The 26043-nt window shown below is 51.6% G+C and overlaps 2 protein-coding genes across 2 annotated transcripts; both read right to left on the reverse strand.

The window, feature by feature from the left end:
• Nucleotides 1-12409: 12409 nt before the first annotated feature.
• Nucleotides 12410-15194, reverse strand: Nkx2-2 (NK2 homeobox 2). The gene is made up of 2 exons (XM_046438682.2): nucleotides 14855-15194; nucleotides 12410-13909 (listed from the first exon to the last, which is right to left on the reverse strand). The coding sequence occupies exons 1-2, from the start codon at nucleotides 15111-15113 to the stop codon at nucleotides 13347-13349; spliced, it is 822 nt and encodes a 273-aa protein (XP_046294638.1). The 5' UTR covers nucleotides 15114-15194; the 3' UTR covers nucleotides 12410-13346.
• A 32-nt stretch (nucleotides 15195-15226) lies between these two features.
• LOC124089224 (uncharacterized) lies at nucleotides 15227-24431 on the reverse strand. Its single transcript, XM_046439226.2, has 3 exons — nucleotides 24339-24431; nucleotides 23711-24199; nucleotides 15227-15550 (listed from the first exon to the last, which is right to left on the reverse strand). The coding sequence occupies exons 1-3, from the start codon at nucleotides 24429-24431 to the stop codon at nucleotides 15440-15442; spliced, it is 693 nt and encodes a 230-aa protein (XP_046295182.1). The 3' UTR covers nucleotides 15227-15439.
• Between the last annotated feature and the right edge of the window lie 1612 nt (nucleotides 24432-26043).

Raw genomic sequence — 26043 nt, forward strand, 5'->3', positions numbered from 1 at the left:
AGTTAACTTAAGAGCAAATGCTGCAGCCCATTTTTTACCCTCTAGCTTGAATTATATGTCCACTAAGGTCATGATTCTGTTTTGGGGCAATATTGTCCTACTGTTTTACCATGTCACAGTCCATGGTGACTTCACATATTCTATATACTCCAATGGCACACCATCAGGGAAGAGGGAAAGTCCTGTAGCTTCCCCAGATTCTTCCTGAGTTGACAAAGCTGGGAGGGGGGCAGGAAAGTCTCAGAAATGGAACCTGTCATTGTAGTAAAGGGGGTTCTTAATCAGCAGAACCTTATATTTCAGCCTAATTTCCTTTACATCCTAAAGTCTTCTGAGAAGGCTTCTATAGAATTCTTTGCCTGACAAAGTTGTCCCTGATATATGAGAGGTTAAGAGTCTTTGGGAGGTGGCTCCAGTCCTCCCACCAGCTGAGTTGTAATCAGCATTTCTGATTGCTCCCCTCCCCAGCCCAACCCCAGCCAGAAGAGCAGTAAGAAATCAACCAAGTCTCATAATATGTTTTTTTTTTTAATTTCTTTATTAATTTGCCCAGCCTGAGACATTTGTGATTGAAGGCATAAACAGTATATGAAGGAATAAACAAACATGGCCATTCCCATCCCATTCCCCAACCTTTGCCACTGTGTCTTTTTATTTCAGAGTGAGCCAAAGATTTCAGAAGAGTTGATAATGGTGGTTAATTGCTGTGATGTTAATTGACTTTTTTATTTTTATTTTTTTGGAGGTATTGGGGATTGAACCCAGGGGTGTTCTACCGCTTAGTTGCATCTCCAGCCCTTTTTATTTAACTTTTTAAAAAAATTTTTGAGACAGGGTCTTGCTAAATTGCTGAAACTAGTCTCAAACTTGTGAGCCTCCCAAGTTGCACTAATTAGCATTTTATTTATTAGGGAGGAGAGAAGGAGTGACATATTTATTCTTTTTGTAGCTCCAAATGTTGGGTATTATCTAGACCTTTGACATCTGGTATGGGAGCCCCTGACTATTTGTGGTTATTTAAATTTAAATGAATAATAATTAAATAAAATCATTATTTAAAAATCAGTTCCTCAACCACAGTAGCCACATTTCCAGTGCCCTAGAAATGGCTATCATACTGGACAGTGCAGGTAGAAAACATTTCCATCAACATGGAAATATCCACAGTGTTTACCTTATTTACCATCCTCTTCAGAATCCAGTCTGGGCATGTCCCTCTGGCTTCCTCCTTCCCCTGCCTTCTCCTTTCTCTCCCACCCGTATTCATGTCTAGTTGTGTGACTCCCCACCTCCTGCACCCCACCCCATGTCCCTGCTGTGGAAAGGTGTGTGTGATGGTATTCCCACTGGGTTCAACTCCACCATTTGCAAACGTTCAACTCATTACCTCCTTGTGATGCCCTTTTAATTAGGAAGGGCAGGTGTATCTTCTTCTGGTTTGGTTGTTTTTGTTTTTTTGGTTCTAGTTTTAACCAGTGGGGTAACAGGCTCAGAAAGTATAAGTAACTAACTTGTCCAAGGTTGCCCATGGACACCAGCCATGTTTTTTGATTTCTTGTATGGGCTTTTTCTTTTTCTTTTTTAAAGTCTTTATTTTGTTTATTTATTTTTATGTGGTGCTGAGGATGGAACTCTGCCACTGAGCCCCAGCCCCCAGCCTCTGTATGGGCTTTTTCTAATTGTTTGTGCCTTAAAACTATTTAGGATGGTCTCCTCCTCTGCTCTTAATTTTAAAAATAAGTCTAACATTTGCTATATCTCACTAACAGCGTGTCATTATGAGAAGTACATTGAGGTGAGAGCTGGGAGACCTAGCTGCTAGTGTCCCTTCTCTGCCACAGGCCACTTGGTTGTGTGGCCTGGGACAGACTATTTCCCTTTCAAGTCTCAGTTTCCTCATCTGGAAAATTGGGGTGAGGGAGTCATTACAAAATGATGCTATGATTTCTTTTTTCCATTTCTAACTGTTGACACATTTTTCTGGATTACTTTTTATTAATTTCCTAAATGATCATTTTAAAGGTTCCCCACCCTTGTTTTGGGGGTGACAATTAATCATTCCAGCAGGCTTCCTACCGATAATTTAATATTAGGTCACTTCTAATATGGCACTTGGAGTTGCACCTAGGCCCTGGTCTCACCCCAGCAGCAATATCTGCATCCATGAGAAACTTGTTAGAAATGCAGAACTTCAGGGCTACTGAATCAGAATCTGCATTTAATAAAATCCCAGGTGATTCAACTGTACCCCAACACTTGGGAAAGTATGATCTAAGCCCTGGGGAAACAAGAACAAAAGCAACTCACCTGTGTATAAATGGCTGGAGGGTAATGTAGCAGATGCAGGTAAGTTGTCCATTACTCCAAACCCTCCCAGCCCCCCTGGGATAGTCTCTCCCCCAAAGAATTTCCAGTTGGAATCTGAGCTCCCTCCATGACAGAATCCTATTCTCTCTTTTTTCTGTCTCAAAAATGTGAGAGAATTTATGGAGAGCACATTTGGCTCTGGAGCCCACTTATTTAGGGACTCATCATCTGCTCATACAAACTCTTCCATTTCCCTAATACTCAGAAGTTCTCTGACCCAGAACAGCCTTTTTATGCACACCTTGTGGTCCTGCAGTACTTTTAAAAGAAGAGATTAGAATAGTAGTACTATGGGATACACCTAAGCAACATGGCCCTGAGACCCTGAATGGCTCAAGGGAGAGCCAGCTCAACATTCCCAGAGTCCAGAGGAGGCATGGAGAAATATACTGTCTCTTACCACAAGGGAAGAAAGATCAAGACTTCAGATTGGAACTTGGGAAATAACTGCTTGAACACAGAAGCATCACATTTTCTGGGTGGATTATAGTTCTGGATAACTAGGCTGTTTATGGGCAATGCATGCTGGCTGCCTGCTCCTGAAGTTCTCTGAGTCTATGAGGGGAACTGACCATAGTGGCAGGAAATGAGCTTCAACCTGGAACTGGATCTTCCCAATCTGCCTTACTTCTTGGACAGACAGAACAAAATCACACAGAACAATGCCGTTCAGTGCCACTTTGCTCACCAGAACACTACTTCATTGGTGGTGAGACCAATAAAGAACAGATTCCAGTGGACATTATGGAGAACTGAATAAGGATTTCCTCCTGATAATTGACCATGAAAAACAGGCTTGGAACAGCTGTGTGGGTAACTGAGATGATCCTATTTAGTCCTGGGGAAGTTCTCATGATCTTCAAGGGAAAATCTCACCTTGTGGAATTTCTCACCTTTGATGTCTGAGCTCAGAACTGCATGTCAGCTCACGAACCTGGATGAGTTCCTAGATCTGTAGGGTTCACTGAAAGACGATCAAGGCTTGCCGTCAGAGAAAATGCCCATTTATTGAGGAACAGCTCTGCATATTTATAGAGCTGGGGGTGGTTTGACAGTTATGACAGTTTAATGGTTGAAGGGTTTGACAGTTGGCATGGGGTGCTTTTTGATTGGTGGGTAAGGATCATGTGAGCCAGCAGGGCTCACCATTGGACAGCTCTTCTGGGGGATGGGGAAGTTAGTCTTTGGAGCCGGGGCAACTCCCAACATTCACATGCTATGTTTGTTGGTGCGTTGGAGAAAAGAGCTGTCTGTCTACAGCCTGACTTCTTCTTCAAGATGCCCATCAGAGACAAGATGGCCTCAGGGCATGAGAGAATATGGTGTGCAGGACACAGGCTTGCCCTGCTTGTCTTGGCCCATGTTGTCCCTAAGGGTCTGTGCTCTACCTTCCCTGCTGTTTTCAATAAATGCCATAGACTAAGAGAGACAAAAAAAAAAAAAAAAAAAAAAAAAAAAAAAAAAACTAAGGCAGAGAAAGGTTCAAGGTAGATCTTTAAGTGCCACCATGCATTGGTCAGCTAGGGCTTCCAGAATAAAGTACCATAGACTGAATGGTTTTAACAACAGAAATTTATTTCTCAAGGCTTTGGAGGCAGAAAGTCCAAGATGGTGGTGTTGGAAGGGTTGGTTTCTCCAGGAACCTCTCTCCTGGGCTTGCAGATGGCTGTCTTCTTCCTGTGTCCTTGAAAGGTCTTCCCTCTACACGTCTGTGTCCTAATGTCCTCTTCATATAAGGACGGTGGTATTGGATGAGGCCCAGTCTAATGGCCTCATTTTAACTAATCACCTCCTAAAAGGCCTTATCTCCAAGTATAGTCAAAATTCTAAGATAAGGATTAAAGCTTTGGAACACAGAAAGCAGCTCATGACACTTCATCTCCATAGTGTCTTCTGAGGAATGGGAGTAGCTCTTTCTGTATATGGTTGTCACCTTGTGCCATGTGTTCCTGTGTTATTTTTGTATAAGTCAAAAATAACCATGTAGGCTGGACTTTAGAGAAGCCACCTGGTCACCAGGTGTTTTGGCCTAGAACCCGAATAATGGAGGCTCTGCAAATTAGAGGATGTTTCCCTGACCCAATCCACTCCTTCTTGGGAGGTAGGAATGTGAGCTGCTCTCAGAGAAGCTGAGAGCTGCTTTATGGTGGGAAAAGACAAGTCACTGGCCTTGAGGATGGGTCCTGAGTGGACAGGAGCCATGCTCCCAGATCTATATGAGGGTAACTGGATGTCCCAGGTATGAGCATGAGGAGCAAGAGTAACTAACCAGCTACTGGTTACTCTCCATGTCCCTTGCCAGGCTTTCCTGGGCTTCCTGCCTCCTTGCCATCCCAAGTTAATCACTACAAAAAAGATGGATCAATAATTTCGATATTCCCAAGGAACACTTGTAGAGCTGGGCCAGTCAAGTCATGGGTGACCTCTGAGAAACTAATGCCAGATCCAGAATGAAGGCAAAAGGGAGACTTCAGGCATCTGGGTCTCCATCTGGACTCTCCTAGGTACAGACACTGAGACAAGGATTCACATGTAAGTCAATCAAAGAAAAGATTCCAGAAAGGACCAGAGTAGGGAAGTGAGAAAGGGAAAGGGGAAAAGCCAGTACACATAGGGTCTGAGCAGATGGACTCTGAGGGCTCAGTCCCACTGGGAACCTCTGAGACATGGCGCAGAACATGCTCTATAGTTGTTCCATCTGGTGTAAGGAAGCTGGGCTATTTATCCAGCACCCTCCATCTGGAATCAGCTGAAGATCATGAACTTCCAGGTACTTGACACCTGTCCCAGGATTTAGCCTCCTCTGCTCCTCCTTCAGGCAGACACCTGTAGGTGCTGGAAGCAGGAAACCATTAGGACAGGTGGAAGAGGCTGTGGGCAGAGGGCTGCAGCTGGTGGTGAGCACTTGCTCCTACACAGAAGGCCACAGCAACAGGAATTTAGGCCACCTCTCTTCATGCTTAGAAGAGGCGATGCATTCACTGGTTGAGAAGGAGTGGCAATTTCTGAAAGGTGCCTTAGGTTGTCAGGTGTCTGATCTTTCTCCACCACAGACACAAAAATCTGCATTATAAATCTAACTTCCATCCTTTTTATATCCACTCTACAATGTTCAGTTTTCCCTACAGACATAGATGAGGCAATTCTTTTACTTTAGAATGAGCAGAGTTACAGAAAAGTGGAGAGATCTGGAAGGAAATACTGAGGTAAAATTCCTTTTAATATTCTTGTAAATTTCTCAGCATAGCCCTATACTCAAAAGAACACGTTAATTTCTTTCCCCCCGTTAGATATAAGTCAATCACTTAATTAAAGAGAGAGAATCTACCAGTCGTTGCAAAACTATTTTTTTTCTTGTATGCTTTATCATCCTGAGGTGGGGTAAAGGAGCTGCTTATGTCACTCAAAAGCAAAGAAGAACATGGGGCCGGGGTGTGGGCTCAGGTGGACCCCTCGGCCCCTCCTCCTCTGTTTTCTCTCTCTCTCTCTCTCTTTCTTTCTTTCTGTTTTTGAGATGCCAAGACTTGAACTCAGGGCTTTCACATGCTAGGAAAGTGTTCCACCATTGAACTAATATTCCCCTATCCCACCTCCCCTTCCATCTTCATAGGACACTTGCCGGCCCAGGATGGCCACACAGGGACTGGTATGCAGATTCTTAGGCAATATCCTGAGGCTGGCGCAGCCCTGACCTTTGGGCTGGGACCTGAGTGTGGGCTAACACTGAACTCGAAGACACCACCCAGCTGCCTTCTCCAGAGTAAAGGGAGTATTGGTCCTCTTCCATTCCTGCCTACCTTCATCTGAAATAGGACAGGACACCCTGGTAGATGCATCCTCCAACCCTCCCCTCCCCTGGACTTTTTGTTTGTAAGGACCCTGCCTTGTTCACCTGAGCAGGGAAATTAACTTCTCTGAAACTCAGTCTTATCTGGAGGTCAGACCAGGGTGTAATAATAAAAGATGATATGGGAGAAATGTCCAGCAAGTGCCTTAGAAAATAATAAATGACAATGGTTGTCATTGTGTTCAGGCTGGCATTAGAGACCTGCCTCTTGCTTTTTTCCACTTTATGATGGTCAACAAACAACGAGAAAAGAGATGAGATTTTCATCTACATTTTTCAATCGATATTAAGCTATTAGTTTGTTAAAACATATTATCGTGGGGGAAGATGACATGCCGGGGTGGTGAAAATGTTTTATGTCCTAACTGATGTCGTGGCAGTAATGCGGGGTGTCCCACAGCAGCAGCCTGAGGAGCAATGGAAGAGGTTGGCCTAGTTTAGATAATTTTAACCTCTTCACCACACTCCAGGCGTCAAGTACAAATACAGAAAATTTTAATTCTTAGGGGATTGCGGCCGCGGTGTAAAGGGACCTCTCAAACCTGCAGGCGTGGGAATTGCATTCGGTGGCCCGGGGCAGTGCCTGGCCGGGAAGTCTTTTCTTATCCAATCGCGCCACCCGGCGGACAGCACTGGCACTGCAGACTCCCTAACCTGGCGTCCGTCGACTGGTTTTGAGGCGGGAAGCCACGAACGGCTTTGATGGGAGGCAATCAACGAACAATCAGTGAAACAAGCTGTGATTGCAGGTCCTGGTTTTTGGGGGGGAAGGGGAGCAGACGTTGAGGAATGTAACCCTCACGGGCGAAGCCCCACACCTAGGAGAAAGGCACTCAGGCGTGGGTGGAGGAGGTAGAAAGCATCCCCATTCTTGTGTTCTTTGAATCCCTGAATCCCCTGCACCCCAGTAGAGGCTTTAACAGAATCGGGGTTACCTGGGGTGAGCTCAGCTGGAGTGAGGGGCTTTATTGCCTTCCTCCCCTAGACCTCAAAGTCGGGCGTCGGCGCGGTGTCTCCCTCTGGTGGCCAGTCAGCGCCACTGCTCCGCACTCCCTGACCCTGAGAAGGAATGAGGTGCAGGAGGGCTTCTCTAAAGGCTTTTCTCGGTTGTTAGTGGTACATTTGCCAAATCGAACAGGAGTTCACCGGAGCATCGAGGGTGTCTCCACCCTCAGCAAAAGATCTGGACAAACTTCAGCATTTCTCTTTAGCATAGCTCTCTTCTCTCCCCCTGGAATCCCTGCTGGCTAACAGCCTGGACACATCACATGGAGCTGCCCACCTCGCGTTCACCTACATGGGCCGATGCCGCTCAGGATCACGGAGAGCGCTCCCTCGTGCTCCAAGGAACACCCCATCCCATACCTAGTGGCCCATAGGAACAGTTTGCTGAGGTTTAGACCGAAATGTGATGGAAGTTGAGGTGGGGACCGCAGGTAGTACGTGGGTGGAAAGACAGGGAGGGGATTACAATAGTGGGAAAGGAAGGTCCGCAAGTGCCCCAGCTAGCTGAGGGTGGGACGGGCTGGGTGCTGCCTCGGCGATCTGACTCTCAGATCTAACTCTGGTTTGGAGCCACCGACTCCTCCTCCGCCCTCCCACCGGGCTCCGACCCGAGGCCGAGCCTTGGAGGAGAACCGCCAGGAACCTGGGGAACGGCCTGCCAGACGCTCTCCCGGGATTAGGCCCCGCGCGCAGCGGAGAGCGGAGCTCCGGCGCCTCCTCGTGGCGCCGCCGCGCCGAACGTGCTAGTTTCTCTCCCCCGAGGCAAACGCATGGAGGAAACTCGGGATCCGCGCGCTGGAGGCCCGCATTTCTCCACTTGCTCGGATGGCGGCGCTGAGGCCTATTGGCTTTATTAATAACGGTGCCCCAGAAGGAGAAAAAAAAAATAGAGCCTTTAAAAACCAGATTGGGTGGGAAAGGGGAGTGTGTGTGTATGTGTGTGTGTGTGTGTGTGTGTGTGTGTTGGGGCGCTGGCGAAAGCAATAAAACTCAGATCGCTTCCTTGGCGAGATAGCGGCGGCTATAATGCGCCGAGGGGATCAGGGGTTTATTTGCAGATCCTGGATAAAAGATGATATATCGACACGGTTTAGAGTGTCACTGCGCCTGGCCTCTCAGGAAGCCACAAGTACATATTTCCTGAAATACCACCCAACACAATATCTAATCCACGCGCCACTTAAGTACCGGGAGGGGAACCTCAGGGCCTCACCAGTTTGCGACTGGCTTCCAACTTCTGGTGCAAGAGCAGGGGCTGGTGCGCCTCCACGCTCCCTCCCTGGCCTTTGTCTTCCGCCCAAGTAATCACTTAGCGATGGGTCTTAATAAATACGTCTGAGAACTGTCCTTATGCTCGGTAAATATTGGATTAGCTTTTCAATGACCAGGCTCTTGAAAAGGCTCGAGAAATCCACACCAGGTCTCCACTAAGCCCAACAGTCAATAGGTAAGGAAAATAAGTTATTTCCCTGGCTGGCGTGGGGAGTGTCGAGAAGGGGGTTTCCCATTCGTATCAATTTATCCGATTCTACGATGGCACTAAAAGGGGGGGAAAGGAGGATACCCAAGTTTTGGATTGGCTGAAATTTCCCCCAACTCAGTAGTGCTCATTTGAGTTCTAATTGTTATTTTCACAGCCCTCAGCGTTGAACTCTTCTGTTTAGCACATATTGTTTATATGGGGAGCTCGGAGTTTTGACCTGGCTCTTAAGGTGGAGACAGCACGACCCAAATTATCTCCCACTACCCTGCGTTAACTCAGCTGGCTTAGGGGGAGGCAAAAATGGGCAAATTCCTTGGGAACCCGGCTGTGTCTTCCTGTTACTGAATTTTGCAAACCAAAAAAAGGCAGGAGACACAAAATTAAAGAGAAAGGCTCTCCCACCTCCAATCTGGGAGAAGGGAAAGCTGTTGGAAGAAGTTTCTGAACTGGTTTCCCAGTGGCACGAAGATGTAAGGAGGATCACCACGCGAAATTCAAACGAAGGCGCTCCCTTAGCTGGTTTGGTCATCGAGCGGCTCCGCCAATATCAAGTGCTCTTGGGATCCCTAGGGCCGAAACTGAGCCAGGCTGGGCACGCGGTCGGGCCCTCAGCCTCTCAGAACCTTTTTTGAAGGAACTGAAAAGGCCCTACAGCCGTGAAACCCAAACGGGACCGGAGCATCAACCAGGCCTTGACGATTGCCTCCGGAGCCCCGGAACCGTCCGATGGCTTCGACAATGGGCGCCCAAGCAGGAGAAGCCTGGCTGTCAGCGCCAACACACAGGAGCGTCGCAAAGGCACATGGCTCACAGACCACGACCAGAGCGTTAGGTCCTAAGTTTGGTAGTGGGTCGGAGTGGGGGCGAAGAGAGGGAGAGAGAGACAGGGACAGGGAGGGAAGGAGGGAGAGAGAGAGACAGGGAGGGAAGGAGAGAGAGAGAGAGAGAGAGAGAGAGAGAGAGAGAGAGAGAGAGAGAGAGAAAGAGAGAGAGAGATTTTCTTCTCAGTGTGTCACGGGGCCTAGGCGGGGCAAGCGCCCTCTGAAGCCATCAAAGACAGGGGTGGCTTTTTTCCCCTCCTCCATCCTCCTCCCCAATAGATATAGCACGAATTTTTAATGCGTCTTCCTTTCACAGACAACAATACAGGGTTTGAAAGCCGGACACAATTTGGGTTTTGTGCGGGTCCCTCCTCGCGCTCCCTCGGCCCAGCTGGCCATATGGAATCCAGCATGGAGTCCGAGGATGACAAAGGGACCCAGTGACAGGCCCAACAAAACCCCAAGGAGACTTCTGCCTGACTCCGGGATTCACTGCCCGCGATAAGCGCGCTGAATGGTGCGGGGTGGGGCCGGGGGGAGGGTGAGCCCCTTCTCCCTCTTCCCCTCTCTCTGTCCCCTGCGATCCTTTCTCTGTCCCTTTTTAATATGCACGCCTCTAACATCTCCGGCTCCCAGCTTTCCCATTGTGCCGTTTTGTACGGCCCGCTGTAGATTGGGCGAAGATAGACTGCCAAAGCGGACCCCGCGCCGGGTGCGCTCCCAGGGCGCCGGGGTTAGGGCCACACAGGGCTCCGCAGGAGCTTTTATTGACTCTACGGGACCCGAGGACAGAGAGGCGGGCGCCAGGCCCACCTCCAGGCTCTTGGCAGAATCAGCAACACACCCGGACTGCAGGTCTGGGGGTCTGTCCACCAACCCAAATGTGTCCTCAACCCATACTCGGTGAAAATCTGCAAATGTTTGGGCCTTCTTTGCTTCTCCCTTCTTCCCTGCAGGCCTGGAAGGTTCTTGTGATTATTCTTGGCCCTTGGTAGGCCTAGGACCTGGTACAAACAAAACCAACTTGAGTCTTCCAGGCTGCACCGGAGGCCTTTTGACAACCCCTCTTCAGCCAACTCTGAACACCCACTTCTTTCCCTCCCCCAAGGATCCGGGTTAGGGGAAGTTGCTAGAAGATTGTTGAGTGGTTGTTACCAGAGCAGGTTGAACATTGCACCACAAACAATTTGAAGGGAAATTTCTGGCCTTTACTAATAGCAAGACAAAACCCCCAATATTTCCAAGCTTGTAAGGAGAACAAAGGGAGACTTTTCACTATTTAGGGAAACTGCTCCTTTCCCAGCGGATGAGCCTGGAGATGCGACAGGACCTTTCCAGGGATATTAGAAAGACTCCCGCGCCCTCAATTATCCAGGGGCCGGTGCGCAACACGAGAATAAAGTGTAATCACGTCCCTGGGCGTGTTGCGCTGAGTGCTATTGACGCACAGATTTGGTCACACGGATAATCATGTTTGCTTTAGATATTGAATTAAATCTGATCATCAACTGAAGGGAGGGAGAAAGTCAGCTGGGACCGCTCCCTTTGCCTGGCCTTCTCACCTCCCCCTCCCCAGTCTTTATGGTGGGAGCTCCGGGGAAAACAAGAGATACTATTTCCAAATAAGCTGACTTTCAATCTCCAGGCATCTTAGAGCGCCCGCTGGGCTCTGAGCCACAGAGCTGCAGGTAATTTCGGAAATCGCGAGATAGAGGAGAAAGGTGCACCGCGCCCCCCACTCCTGCGTCCGCCTAGCCCCCCTGAGACGCTCCCCCCCGTGGCCAAGTGTGCGCCAGCATCCGCCAAGGAGATCGGGTCCAGAAACGAGGGTGGGATGGAGTCCGTTCTCTGCTGGGGAAGGACGGATTGCAAACTCCCGGGGGCTAGCGGGGGGGGGGGGAGCTGTTTGCCCACTTTCCTCTGCCCCTACTCTAGCCCTGGTGGCCAGAGTGCCCCACCCCACCTCCAGTCTTTACTTTCTAACAATTCACCCAACTCCATGCCTACGGACTAGCCTGGGGAGACCATGCGGACTGCCCAGGGCTGGGAGGGGACCAGCCAGGGATCCAGTCTTGGAGAAAGAGACTGGGAATCCAGAAAAGATGGGGGCGGCGGCAAGAAGGAAGAAAGCTCAGTTTGCTGGAATCACCAGTGACTCGCTCTCCCAGGCTGGGGCGGGGGCATAAAGCTTTGAGGAGGATGCAACAACCCCACCCTCTCCTGCTCCCAGAACCCAGAGTGTCCCTACTAATAGTCAAAGCCTTGCGCGCTCGGAATCCACACCCCACCCCCGGCAAAACAAAAACAAACAAAACCCCCCACAAAACTCTTTCTGCGTCCAGGCCTTAGAGCCTCCACTCGTCCACAGATTTTGAAAAGGGGGTGGGGAGTAGAAAGAAAGCCGACCAGTCTCAACCTCAGAGTCCCCTCCCTTCTTAGCGCGAAGTAAATCAAACGCAACAAAGTGAAAGTCATCGAGTGTAGTGGCTTCAACAGCTCCTCAGGCTGAAGGAGCCACTCGTAGATTTGGGTAAGCGAGGGGGGCTTGCTCTCCTTGCCTTTGCGTTTCTCAAAGTCACTTTTCCTCCGGAGGCCGGGACGCAGGAGTTCACACAGGCACGGAGCTGGGAAAGAGGCCCGAGAGAGGCAGGGCCACCCCGGACTTTGGGCCAACCGTTTGCAGGCTGGAGGCTGAGCGCTCCCACTCCGGCCCCGGGTCCTAAGCGCCCTGTCCGGCAGGTCAGTCCGGATGAGGCCTGTCCTGGGAGCTCCATCAGCGCCCCGGCACCCCGGCCTCCTACCCTGGGGAGACGGAAAGCGGGTGCGAACGAGCGCTGGGTGCGGCTGGACCTGGTTACTTGCCCAAGGCCTCTGTCCCGGTGCAGGGCCACAGAGTCAGACAAACGGGAAGTCTGGGCTTGTTTGTTTGTTTTTTAACACAGGATTTTTATTAAAATTACTTAAAAAATCGAAAGTTTTCAGCGCCCGGCGCTCTTGGGGAACCGCCCGGAACCGCTGAGCTCCAAGTTCCGGGGCTCAGGACCCGGAAAATGGGGCAGGCGGCTTGTCGCCTACACATTTTTTTTTCTTTTTCATATTTGAAAAATGTTTGCACTGAACAAAATGTTTTTAAAAAGCAAAAAAAGAAAACAGGGGTAACCCAAACATAACCAAACCAAAACAAACCACCAAGAAAGGAGTTGGGCCTGCAGGGTTCACAGGCCCATCCTGAAGGTCATTTTGGCAACAATCACCACCGATATTTACAACGAAAAGCGAAATCTGCCACCAGTTATCAGGACGTTTACATGGCCATAAATATGTAGCATTTTCTTATAAAAAAAAAAAGAAAAATTCTCTATATTTTTTAAAGTGTTCTCCACTTGCTTTAGAAGACGGCTGACAATATCGCTACTCACACAAACATATTTTACAAAATTCACGAAAGCGGGGTGGGGGTTCGCTCTTTTTCTCATTTTCAAGTGACGACTTTAACGCTGGGATGGTTTGGTACCCCCCAGGGAGAGGCAAAGAAGCGAAGCTGCGCAAACATTCTGTAAACACGGCTTATAGTTCAACCCTCTCCAAGGTTCAAAGGAGAGAGAGATGGGGACAGAGTCGGGTGGATGGAATCTGCCACTTCAAGGAGGCGCAGGCAACCTCCCGGCGCCTCCCCAACGGAGCCAAGAGTCAACTCGACTCTATAATAATAATTATAATAATAATAATAACCACCGTATGGACCGAGTCCTCCTCGCCGCCGCCGCCGCAGTCGCCGGGGTGGGGCCTGGGCCTGGGGCCGCGAGTCTCGGAGGGGCGGTGCTCACCAAGTCCACTGCTGGGCCTGGACCAGGGGGTGTGCTGTCGGGTACTGGGGGGTGCTGGCCGAGCTGTACTGGGCGTTGTACTGCATGTGTTGCAGTGACTGAGCACTGTAAGCCGAAAAGGGGATGCCTGCCTGGAAGGTGGCAGCTGCCAGGTCCTGGGCTTTGAGCGCGTGGCACGGTTTGCCATCTCTGACCAAGACGGGCACGGCCACCCGGCGCGGTGAGGGCAGGGGTGTCACCTCCATACCTTTCTCCGCCCGGGCGCGCTTCATCTTGTAGCGGTGGTTCTGGAACCAGATCTTTACCTGCGTAGGCGTGAGGCGGATGAGACTGGCCAGGTGCTCGCGCTCTGGCGCCGACAGGTACCGCTGCTGCCGGAAGCGTCGCTCCAACTCGTAGGTTTGCGCCTTGGAGAAGAGCACCCGCCGCTTCCGCTTCTTGCCTGCGTCCCCCCCGCCGCCTGGGGTCTCCTTGTCATTGTCCGGTGACTCGTCAGCCGAGGGCTCCGGGGACTTGGAGCTTGAGTCTTGGGGGGGAGCGCCCGCCGCCAGCCCGTGCACTGGAGGGGAGAGAAGCGCGTCAGGCGCCTGGAGGCCGCGCGCCGCCTGGGCCAGAGTAGAGCACCTCGTTCTTCCGTGGGCCTCTGGCCCTCAGCTCTCTGCAGCCCAGCGCGGCTGCCTCTATGATGATCCCTACCCTGCGCCACGCCTGAGAAAGCCGTCGGGGTCTTCCAGGGTAAAGGGGAAAATCAGTAGGAGTGGGGGCTTAGGGCTCACGGTTCTAGGGATTCGCACAGTGTGGGTGCGAATTGCTGGGGGTGCATGGGAGATCATTGCGGGTTAAGGGCTCCGGCCCCCTTAAGCTGATTCCTCTCTGTAGAGACGTGGGCAGATTTTTAAGAGAAATCCCCCACAATCCCGGCATTGATCGTCTCGGCCATTTAAGGCAGGTTTTGGGGGCTTTCTTTTTTTTTTTTTTCCTTTTTTCTTTCGGTCTTTCTCGACACCCCCTGCACTGCACAAAGCGTCCTCTATGATCACACAGGGGGCAGGGTGAGCTACTTATACCCAGGCCACCCCAAGCCTCCCTCACCCTCTACCCGCAGCCGGGACCAGGCTCGCTGGCTAGTTCCAGTGTGTCAGGCCAGTCCCTCCCGGTGGTTGGAGTCTAGGGTCTAGGGCCCAAGCTATCAGTGTCGGTTGACATCTGCAACCAGCCCTTAGGAGGCATTTCCTTTCTTCTCTGCCTCCTTAATTTCTCATGTTGGGAAAAAAAAAAAAAAAAAAGCTAAGACCAAGTCTTTTGCAGAGACTAAGGGGGCTTGACCAGGAGAAAAGAGAGCATCCCAAACAAATGTTAAAAAAAAAAAAAAATCTTTCTAGGAACCCAGGGTGAAGTATCTGGACTTTGGCTTCTTTCCCCCTTAACTCCCAGCGTCCAGTCCGGGCTACAGCCGCAGGAATGGAGGCTGTCAGGGCTGCAGCAGCCAAGTTTCACTACTTACGGGAGTATTGGAGGCCCTCCGTGCTGGCCAGCCAGCGTGTATACGGGTTGTCGCTGCTGTCGTAGAAAGGGCTCTTCAGGGGCAGGCTCTGCACCGCGTCCAGGGCGCCCTGCCCCAGGGGCCCGGCCCTCTTGGCCGGCTCAGACCCCTCGCTTTCCTCCTCTGGCCCCTCGGCCACCGAGCCCTCCTCATCGTTGGTATCCGGCAGGTCCAAGATGTCCTTGACCGAAAATCCCGTCTTTGTGTTGGTCAGCGACATGGTTCAGGACCCCGCAATTTATGCCGCAAAGTTGTAGCTTCACTTGGTCAATTCGTAGCGCTCCCCAGCCCTGGAGGGCGGGGGAGGGGGTTGGGGGGAGGGGTTGGGGGAGGGAAGGGGGGATGGGCTTTAATTATTGAAGTAATTATTATTTGTTTTAAAAAAGAGAAAGAACCAGTGGGGGAAGGGGGGCGGAATAAAGCCCAACTCAGAGCCTCTGTCTTCTCGGGAAGCACGCGGAAATGGACGCAGGGAGCTGGGCTGCCTGAGCGCCTAGCGCCGGCCCGGCCTTAGTTTGTAACTCCAGGAGAGGTGCCAAGGCGGCGTCAGCTTGGGCTCCAGCGGCCGCTCGGAGCGCGGTGGCGGCTGGTGGCGAGGAAAAAATGGGCCATTGCCCGAGCGATCAGTCCATATAAGGCTGGGCTCCACTCACGAACCTGGGGAGGGGGGGAGGGGGAGAAAGAGGGAGGGAGGGAGGGAAAAAGAGAGAGGGAGGGAGGGGGAGTAAGAGAGGGAGCAAGAGAAGGGTGGAAAAAGGGGAAGAGACATTAAAAACGCAAAGGTTGGCCACGTGTGGGCGGGTCTTGGGAGTCAAGTGGATGAAGACAGTATTTGCAGATGTGAAATTGTGGGTTTTGGGGAGCTCCGCGCTCCCAGCCAACGGCCCTCTAGAGCAAGAGCAAGATGAGAGGTGTAACGTGTCAATTAATTGCAAAGATCGGGAGAGCCTTTTTTTTTTCCCCTTCAGTATTTACATACAAAGGACCACCGCGTCGCTAGCGAGTCCATACACTTGAAAGGCCGTTTTAACAAATTGCTTCTTAAAAAAAGGTGTGTGGGTGGGTGGCGGGGAGGACCAAAACAGAAGCCAGGAAGGGGAGGGAAAAAGCCTCTTTAGCATTTCCCAGTTCCTACCTCCCCGCCCCCCCCCCCCCGCAACACCCCCAGCCAGAAAATTGGCGAGTTGTGGCGCCTCTGGAAAAGGGGGGGAGGGGGCGTAGACAGAGTCGCGGAAATCTCTCTTTCCCCTTGCTGGTGGTTCCCTAAACAAGATCCGGTTCAAATGGCAAGAACCCAACTTCTGTAAGCCTCCTAGGTCAATATTTTGGTTGAGGCTTAAGGATGAGTACTAGAAATGACAAGGCAAGTAATTGATTCTAGTTAAACGCGAAAGAGCTCGAAACCCAGCAGAGGGCTAGGCTCCGGGCCGGCCAAAGCCACCACCAAGCACCCCCTCCCAGCCGCCCTTTATTTGCTAAAGACTCATTTATTTCCTTCACTCCGCCACCCCACCCCCCATTTCTTTGCGGCAGCGGAGGACACGCAGTTCACTTTCTGCTTTGCGGGCGGTCTAGAGAAGGGCGGGGTGGGAGCAAGGAGCTTTGACTCCGGCTGGATTCGGACCCAGGCCCTACCGCTTTTGGCACCCGCAGGCACCACCTTTTTCTGAGTGGAGAGGGAAGGGCAGACGACCCCGCTCCTTTCCGGCTCTCTATTATCCTGGTCTCTCGGAACCCCCCCCCCCACCCTTAAGCTAAAGGTGAAGCTGCAGGAGGGGCGCGGGCGAGACCGTGGCAGGGGCGGGGGAAGCTTGTGCTTCAACCTGTGTGAGGACTCAGAAAGTCACAGGGGAGGGGTCCCAGGGTGAGCGGATGATGCTGCGTTTTCTTCGGAGTTTTCTATTCCCACGAAAGTCCTTTAATTTCTTCTTCTGGACGTCCCGGGGGGTGCATTCTGAGGATGCGCTCTGGGTTCCCAGTTTGCATTAGGTTAGTGTTAACTTTCCAACCTGAAAACTAAACTTTCCCAGGACAGTCCTACTCCTGCGCGCCCGGGTGGAAAAGGTCACTCCGCTCTTACTAGCCCCGGGTCCAGTTTAAATTTGGGGAGGGGCGAGAGGAGGAGGTTTGCCACAATAAGCTTGTTCGCCCCGCAGGAACGTCTGGAAAGAACTGGGCCTAGGGGCGAGGAGGGGTGAGGTTGTCCGGTCTCTTCTTCCCCACTGCTGGGAGCCTGGGCAGCCCTAGCTAGCGCGGGAGAAGCAGAGTGTGCGGACGCCAGGTCCTTCTTCCGCGCAGCTGCTTCGGCCGCCGCGGCGCCCCCCGCCACCCCCGGGGTTGCCAGCGCCGGGTGAGGGCGCCTCTCTCGGAGCCGTTCCGCGGCTTTCTGCAGCCCTCGCTGCCTCGCCCCCAGTATGTGACGTGGGTGACAATGGCCCAGGTTGGAGCGAGCCCCTCGTCGGCGCGTCCTGGGTGGTCGGACCCGGGCAAACACAAATACAAACCGATTGCTAAGCTGCGGACAATGAGCGAAATGTAGACAAATGTCCCGCTCCCGTTGGAAGCCTTTGTCCCGGCTCGGTTTTTGCATTTATTTCAGTGGCGAAATAATACATGATTGACGCTCTCTTTCAATGTGTCCTAACTGTTTGGAATAAATCTAAGGTTGTTCCTAGTTGTCATGGTATTCAACCCTTTTCAATGGACTATCTCTTCATTCATTTCTGAATCCGTCCACAATATTAAGGAAACCCCTTCATGTCGACGCTCCTCGATTCCTCTCTTTCTCCTCTTACTTTTTCTTTTCTCCTTTCTCCCCCCTTTTTCCTCCCTCAAGAATTAAAAACTGGTTTGAATCGTGTTCCTCAAACCCGTTACTTTTCGTGCCCCCCCTTTCCACTCTCTGTCTTTCTCAGCCTCCCTGCCTGTTGCCTCTCCCTTCCCCCTTTCACGTGGGAGCTCACTGCTCTGTCCGGTTGGAGGAGGGAAGTCGGTTTTCCTGGAGTCGGGGAAGCACCACCGAGTTTGGACATAGGGGAGGGGGTGGGCCTGCCTGGGGCCATTGTTATTTGGCTGCTAAAATAAATAACTGGCAAGAAAAAGTTCCTCAACCCAGGCATTGCAGAAAAGACCCTCCTTTTGTCCCTCCTCTTATTCCTCTGTCCTAAGAAAGGAGAGCCCTCTTGGGCACTAGGTTAGCCTCCAGGATTGGGGTCTGGGGGCAGAATGAAGCCTAGTAGGACTGGACCAATTCTGGGTTGAGTAGGAAGGCAGTCCTTTGGTAAGAAGTGGTCTTTAAAAAAAAAAAATCTCTCTCTCTCTCTCTCTCTCATACACACACAAACACACATACACACACACACACACACACACACAATCTCTAGTGCCCAGAACCATTCTGGTGATGGTGGTGGTGGGGTTGCTCCTGAGATGCCTTCCAGAGCTTGCTTGTTTCCTGGGCTTGGAACTACTTAGTTCCCTGTAGTTTCCAACTTCTTCCTCCCTTCTCCCAGCATGGTGGGCCTTTCTTTTGGATATAACCAGTGTAGCTGTTGATCATGTCCCCTCCCCTCGCCCCTGGGAGCTTGCAAGGTGCACAGAGCACCTGAGAAACAACTGTTTTCCTACGGGAATCCAGGCTTCTGGGAATTAATCACCGGAGAGTAGTGAGAGGGAAGTCCCCAGGACAGTTCACAAAGGTCTGGTTTGCAACTGGGCCTGCTCTTTGGCCTCAACTAGCCAAAACCCTTCAGCATCTTAGCTCCCAAGGTCCCCATTCCCGAGCATCTGCGAGTCTAAACTTTCCCTGCGGGCGCAGGCAATCACCTGGTATCTCCCCTCCACCCTCACCCCAACTGGTACACCCATTTTTCCTTCTCCTGATCTAAGGGCAACCGGGCGGCGAGCGAGAGAGCAGGAGAAGGTTCTGTCTTTGCTTCCAGCCACAGCTCCCTGACCAACTGAATCTATACAGCTCAGGGTCTCTCTCCAGGGACACTGCAGAGTCCATTTCCCCATCCCTCTGGTGTGGTTCCCGCGTCCGTTTCCAAAGCGTTAACATTTGCAATTGAAAAGGCCAGGGGAGACCACTGGGAGGCCCATAATTGAAGGGGAGAAACTGGGCTTGTTAGAGGAAGATCATAAAATTCAAGTCCCCCAGGAGCAGTCTGCGGATGCCAGCTCGGGCCCAGCTGGCGGCCAAGGGGGGGGGGGGCAAGTCCCAAGCCCAGAGTTTACTCCAAGGTCTCCTGCATTTGGTAGGCCGAGGTGCAGCCAGAAGAGCAGAGGGGTCAGATGCTAAACGCATCTCTTCTGTCCAAATTAAACAGGTGATTGCGTCCTGAAGACTCCCCAAGAGGCGTCCCTCCGAAGCACCATATCGGGGCCTTTTGGAGCCCAGGACCTCCTTTTTTCACAGGATCCCTCATACCCAGCAGTTTGAAAGGCGATAGTCCCGCGCCCCTCTTAGGGAGAAAATTCTTTATTAACGCTCCACCTGAATATATTAGCGTCCGCTGGTACCAGTTTCAATTCTACGTGGATGTGCACTAGTTCCCCCTTTCGGAATTCTTTGGTAAACTCTTTCCAGGTTCTATCTGGAACCCAGGAGAAAACAATATCCTGGGTTCAATCAGGTTTGGGTTAGGGGTCAGCCGTAATTTTCCGGGAAGCTCCTGAGCTCTGCAGTGGGCTTTCTCTGCCATAGACTCCGGGAGGTTGAGGTAGATATCAGATGTTCTGAACCCAGCATACCCTGAGCTTCAGAGAGATCCTCTTGGCATCTCCTTAGTGTCTAGAACTACACGCTCTTCTGCTGGGGTGACTCCAACTGCTGTAGCCCTACCCATCCCTGGTCTTAATTTTCTGCATGGGGGCCCCAGATTCAGCACAAATCTCTCTGTTCACTTTTGCTAAGTTTATGATGGGTGCAATGTGAGACACAGGCTGGTGAGGGGAAAGAGAAACTCTTCCCTGGAAGCTAGAGAGAATCTTCTTTGGAGGCTCCTTGGAGTCCTTGGTCCACTTCTGCTGCTCTGGGTTTGGGGAAGACTAAAGCCTCAGCTCAGGAGGCTGGAGCAGGCAAAGAAGAGCTGAACAATTGCAGGGGGCCCAGGAAGGGAGGTGAATGTACACAGGCTAAGTGGCCCCACTTCATGACAAGTGGCCCTCTAAGTCGCCCAGTGTTTACCTGTTTACTTTCCCAGGTAGCTCAAACACGACTGCCTTTTCTGGGCTCCGAGCATGGGGCCAGTACTGATATATCCTGTCTGGTGGGCTTTTCACTTCCCCACACCCCTGGCTATAATAATGCCCCCTGTTTGGTGGGGTGGGGGTGGGGGTGGGGAGTTAAACCCTAAACAGGAACAAACAAGGCAAGAAAGACACTTTAGGAAACTGGGAAGAGGCCTCTGCACAGGAATTGGAGATGCTCTTAGTGTTCCTGTGGTTGAAATGGGCATCCTCTGGATGGTTTCTGACCCTCTCCCCCTGTCTCTGTTTTGGGCTTTAAGGGCCTCTTGGGACACTGGGCTCACATCTTCTTCTTTCAGGCTGATGAAAACTTGCTAGGTAGGTGCATCCTCCAGGGGAATTAAGAGCAGAAGAAGTACTGGGGGAGGGGGATGATCTTGGGGACCCAGAGGAGTTGACCTTGAGGAGTTCAAAGCTTTAGCAGCCCAAGGTGGCACCCCTCACTCTTCCCACCCGCAAAGCACTTCCAGTCATTAAAAACACTAGTAGGTCTTCTTCTTTTATGTGGAAGCACTAATTTGTTTGACTTCATTTCAGTTCTTTTTCTTTTTAATTTAAAGGGCTGAAAAGAAACTACTTTCCTAATATAGTATGTAGATGAGCTCTCGGCCCCCTGCACATCCCATCTCATACAACAATCTTCAAGTGGATTAGTTTATTCTCTGGTTAGTGCCAAGGTGGAGTCTTCATTCACTCTTGAAACAAAGCTTGTTGCACCTTCCTACTTCAGTGAGGATTAACTGTGAGGACACAAAGGTTTTGTTGGAGGGGGAAGGTTTATTTTACCGCTGGTTGCTCGCTGGGAATGTGACATGCACTTGATATCAACAGGGGAGGAAAATATCTCCCATTCTGGTCCCTGAGCATCATGATAAAGACGATCACCTTAAAGATGCCAATTGACAAAACAGTAAGAAGTGGCTTTGGTTTCATGTGGGGCAGCAGGGGCTGTGTCAGCTCTGGCATACTGAGTGAAAGAAATCAAAGCATGTGACCTAGGAATAAACACCCCACACAGAGATATTTCCTGACTCAGAAAACTGAAAATCAGTCTTGTCCCTGGCCAGCCCAACTCCAATTTTTGTCTTTCCTTCTGTCTGTGGTAGAAGGATACTGAGGTCGCTGGAAACCCTGCCTCCTGTAGGGTGACTGGGTTGGGGAGGCCTAAAGCTGTGTGGATGGCAACTTTGGAGAGGCCAGACCAGATCTTTGGCAGGAGAGTACCCCATGTCTTCATTAGCCATAGGTTAGATGGGCTAGGAAGTTAGTCTGAAGGGAAAGAAAATCTCAGTTTACTCTGAATTCAAGCCCAGGATAAGTCCCTGCTCCATCTTTGGTCCACATTGTGGCATTAACTTTTAAATACCAGGAGGGGAAGAATGAATGCCTCTTAGACAGAGTATCCCAAGTCACCAAGAAGGTGTTGGTTAAATAAGTTTTTCAAGCCCAGAGATTGAATTCTGATTATGTGTGTCAGGAAAAGCTTATGCCTCCACTTATTCCACAGTGGCAGGCATCCCCTGAAGCCATGGAGAGAAGAAACGATCTTGGGACTCTACAGCCTGGAGTCCTGAAGCAATTTAGTTGTGGGTGCACGAGGAAGACATGTAAGTAGGTGCCTCCTCCATATTCTTTTTCAAAGAGAAATATCCAACACTTTCCCAATTATCTGCCTCCACCCCGCCCCCAAAGGAAAATATCTCCCTAGGACGGAAATTGTAATAGAAATTAGTATTTCTCATTCTATTCATCAGCCTCATTGTGTGTAGCATAAGACCCTGTGGGCATATGTTAGGACTTTGATAAATGCACTTTAATGAGATCTTTGAAAATTCATCCAATAAAATAAGAGGCAAGAAAAGCCGTTTAACTTTCATGGATGTTAAATTGAACACGAAATGCGGCTCTAGGGGTTCTACAAAATGGAACCAGCCTCCCTCCAATATTTTCTTTAAAAACGTAGCTTTAAGCCCCCCTCGGGCCAAAGGAGCCTGTTCCAGGCAATCCATTATCACTAGTTTATTGGGGAACCAAACGTCATGTCCCCTGGGGCTAACCCCTTTGCTTTATTCGTTCTCGAGGCTCTAATGATTAAATATGTTACAATGAGATTACGCATCGTCAGTGTTGCCTTCAGGAACGTTCTTCCAGCCAAGCCCGACCTTCTCCCTGATAAAGGCGATTTCAATGCAGGAGATTTGGGTTTCTCTGGGAAACACAGCGCTGAAAGCACTTTCTTATCTGAATTTACTTCTTAACACGTGACAAAATCATTACCACAAGACTTTGGAAAACAAGCGGCCTCTCCTAGCCGCTTAGCATTCCGCACTTAAAGCTGGGCCAGACGGGCTGATATGCTATGTATTCAAGGGAGGCGCAGGGAAGCCACGCTCTCTGCCTAGGATAAGGGCTGGGGTTGGCAAGTACTAGGAACGCACCACGAGGTCCTTAGGACACGGAGAGGTGCCTGGGGAATCTGTCTCTTATTTCTTCAATCTGCGTACCAACCGTCTATAACCGGTCTCTAAACACACCCCCTTTCCAACCCTGAGTGCCACCGAAGTGGAGAAGAGGCGCATGGAAGGGCCTTCTTGTAGTGTGTGTGTGTGTGTGTGTGTGTGTGTGTCCGCGTCCGGGGAGGATGTTCTGGAACCAAGGGGGCGCCCCTCCGAGACCAGACTTCAGCAGACCCCACAGAGGTTCATTTTTGATCCTCTGGCGATCTCTACTGTCGCAAACGAGAACTGTCCAGGACCGGGCGCGGCCGGGGCGACACTCCGCAAACTCCAGGCTTAGGTCTCCTTTGCACCAACCGCCGCCTACAGGTCCAGCCCTCAGCCCTCACTGGTCCTTCTGGCCTGCGACTCCCACCACTTGTCTTCCAGCTCCTCACCGCCCCCAACCCTGGCTCCTGTCCCAGTTTCCCCTGAGGAGAACCCCCTTTTTCCACTAGGCGCCATCTCCAAATTATCCTAGGACTTTTGCCTCTGCTTTAACCCCCAATCCCAAGCCTTACACGGCGCACAGGGGGACTTACCAGGTAGAAGTGAAAAGCTGGCCCTTCTTTACAGCAGCCCTGGCAGCCGAAGAGCAGCCGGCACCGGGCAGTGGGGAGGAGACTGCTGAGACGCGCGATGAGTCCTCTCTGCCTCCCACTCCCCGGCGATGCAGCTACAGCCCCGCCGCATTTCAAGGCGCGTCTTTATCTAGTCCTCCACCTACCCGGACCCCCCTCCTACTGCGCCCTTCCCCCCACTGCGTGCCCCCTCGGGCGGGGCTTGAGGGTCCACTGGGCTCCGGGAGGGCGGGGTGGCTATGGGCGCTGCGCGCTTCCCTCCTCCTCGGCCTCCGTGATCTCCGCACCTGCCCAACCCCCCGGGGCAGTCCGGCTTTCCCCAGCCGGGCTGCAAGGTGCTCGGCAGCAGGAAAGCCTGGTCTCGGTGACAAGTAAAACTTTTCCCGACTGCAGGTGTGACTGGGGTGGGGGCGAATTTCTCTCTAGGAGAGGCCCCTCCCCCAGTGACCGGCGAAGTCGGGGGAGGACTGAGACGTCTCGCATCTGCCCACCTGCTGCTTCCCGACTCCGTAGCTTGGGGACCGAGCCGAGTCAGGAGCTGCCAGAGAAACCGTCAGGCCAGCGGGGCGCACAGAGGACCCCGAAGCCTGACAGAGCTGGCGGGGATGGCGGTGCCACGAGGTTCCTCTCCGATGGTCCGCCTCGTGGACCGTGCGCGGAGAGCATTCCTGTCCCCGGCGGCTGTCGATACCCGTGCCGGGGCTGGGGCAGGGGGGACCAGACAGTTGGTGCCTGGCAGCGAGAGGTGGCGCCGGGTTTCCCCCATCTCCTCCACACGGCTTCACCGAGGTTCCAGGCGCCCGGGGAACACACACAACGGAAACGCGCGCGAGCCGGGGGCTCACCTGGAGCGCGGCTGCGCCGCGGGAGCCCCGCCTCGGCCAGCGCGCAGGTTTTCGGCCGCTCTTTATCTCCAGCCGCCGGCGGCTGCCGAACGGCGGGCTCTCCGGCTGTGCGGCCCGAGAGCCCTCCCCTCCTGGCTGCGGGCTCCTGGCTCAAGGCTCCCGGCCCAGTGGCCCCACCCTCCTGCCTCGGGCCCAGCGGTCGCAGCGCAGCCCCAGCGGAGGGGGCCGCTCCCTGCGCCGCGCGCGCTCTGTTTGTTTTCCTTGCTGGACTGACGTGAGTCAAAATATTGGCCATATGTTCAGCGGCAATAAATTGGGTATGAGCGCAAACACACTTGGGCTTCGATGGCTCTTTCAGCTGCCACATGGCCGGCTTGGGAGGAAGGGGGGTCCTAGCCCGCCTAGGCCCCTTCTCCCCAAACGCGGGGTAAGTTCGCCCCTGAGCGCCCCTCTGAGCTGAAAATCGGGGACTCTAGGTTTCTCCTCTCCCTCATTCCTCCGTCCCCACCAGTGCCTCAGACCCGGTAGCTGCAGACGAGCCCAGGCTGCTGGTTAACAAGGTCGCCATCTATAAATTGCTTGGTCGCTAAGACGCCATAAAACCAAAGGGCCAGATGTGGCACGTTATTTATGTGTGAAACCGCGTTTACACTAGATACGCGGATCCAAGGCAGATAGCACGGCTTCGCGGGAGGTCACAGACCTCTGGCCCTCGCCTCCAGGCTCCTCCCTCTAGTGCAGTCCCAGGTCCAGATTGAGGGGTGTCAGTCTTCCTGGGAAAGGGATTCTGCTCTCTGCAGCCTAGGAAGGAAGTGGGTTCAGTGCACTGGTGCCAGGGTGCCACCTGTTCAGAATTAGAGGCAGCCTCTGTCCCCGTCCTCCCTCTAGCTTTCTTGTTTCTTTGCTCTTCTTCCCCACCCCCACCCCGGGTCTGGAAGTCTGTTTTATTTTCTAGTTGTTCCATGGGGCTTAGGTCTGACATAGGAAAGATGGTATTTAAACGCTGGATTTGCTGGATCCTGCCGGATGGGTAGAGTTTGAGGGCCAGGAATTCTTGACCCGAAAGGAAGATTTTTTTTTTTTTTTTTTTTTGAGAGGGGGCAGGGTAAGAAGTGGAATAGCTCCCCTGGCTGAGGGAGCCCCTGAGACTATCCCTGCCTCAAACCTGACCTGTGGACGCATATGTCACATGTCATCTGATTTAAGTTAAATGGCATCCAAGGTACTCAGAGAGAGATGATGCTGGCATTGGATATGACATCCAGCCAGCTCTGTGTGCTTCAGGGAAGGCAAGTAAATATTATATCATAATAGAAAACAATTGTTTTGTTTTTCTCCTTAGAAGGCGGTCTGGAGGACTGTATGTCCCCAAACTGGTCACCTCACACTTTCCTAATGTGAATTCATTAAGAATCATTGTCTCTCCTTGCCATTATTTTACTCTTTCTTGAAGTGAACCCAATTCTCTCTGTAGTTAATAAGCACTGAGCCAGGCCCCCTACCTTCCTTTTCATCTTCAAAACACCTGGGGTTCCCTGAATGGCATCTTCCTTCTGGCCAAGAAAAATAAGAGATGAAAAAATGTTACCCTACTGCAGGGAAAAACATAAGCATTTGACTTTACTATTACAAGTTACCCCAGGTCTGTGTTCACTGGATAACTGTCCTTAGGTGGCTGTTAAGGGTGGGAAAATGATGCTATTGAAAGCGGGTGGGAAAGAAGGGGAGAATAAGTGTGGGCTGGGATGGGGAGGAGGGACCTATTCAACAAGTGCAAAAAAGAGCTATAAAACCAACCTCTTAACCTTTAAGTGCTAAGTACAAACAGTATGTCTCTGAGTTTGCACTCCTAGACCTCAGCATAAGCTCCAAGGTGAGCTCCCAGACATCTTGTTGATGTAGGAAAATCTGGGGCTACTGTAAGGCCTGCAGGATTGGTTGATCTTGGAAAATTACTACTACATTTCTTTCTCTTTCTC

Source organism: Marmota monax, unplaced genomic scaffold, assembly GCF_021218885.2.
Source record: "Marmota monax isolate L192 unplaced genomic scaffold, Marmota_monax_Labrador192_F-V1.1 WCK01_AAM20220418_F8-fsc00005, whole genome shotgun sequence".
Classification (NCBI taxonomy): domain Eukaryota; kingdom Metazoa; phylum Chordata; class Mammalia; order Rodentia; family Sciuridae; genus Marmota; species Marmota monax.

Coding starts and splice junctions, on each gene's coding strand:
- Nkx2-2 (XM_046438682.2), bottom strand. CDS start 15,113: ATGTCGCTGACCAACACAAAGACGGGATTTTCGGTCAAGGACATCTTG. Junction 13,910..14,854: donor GGAGGGCCTCCAATACTCCC/GTAAGTAGTGAA, acceptor TCTCCCCTCCAG/TGCACGGGCTGGCGGCGGGC.
- LOC124089224 (XM_046439226.2), bottom strand. CDS start 24,431: ATGTGGCAGCTGAAAGAGCCATCGAAGCCCAAGTGTGTTTGCGCTCAT. Junction 24,200..24,338: donor TGGCCAATATTTTGACTCAC/GTCAGTCCAGCA, acceptor AGGAGCCCGCAG/CCAGGAGGGGAGGGCTCTCG. Junction 15,551..23,710: donor ACGGAGTCGGGAAGCAGCAG/GTGGGCAGATGC, acceptor CCCCCTCCCCAG/GTTCGTGAGTGGAGCCCAGC.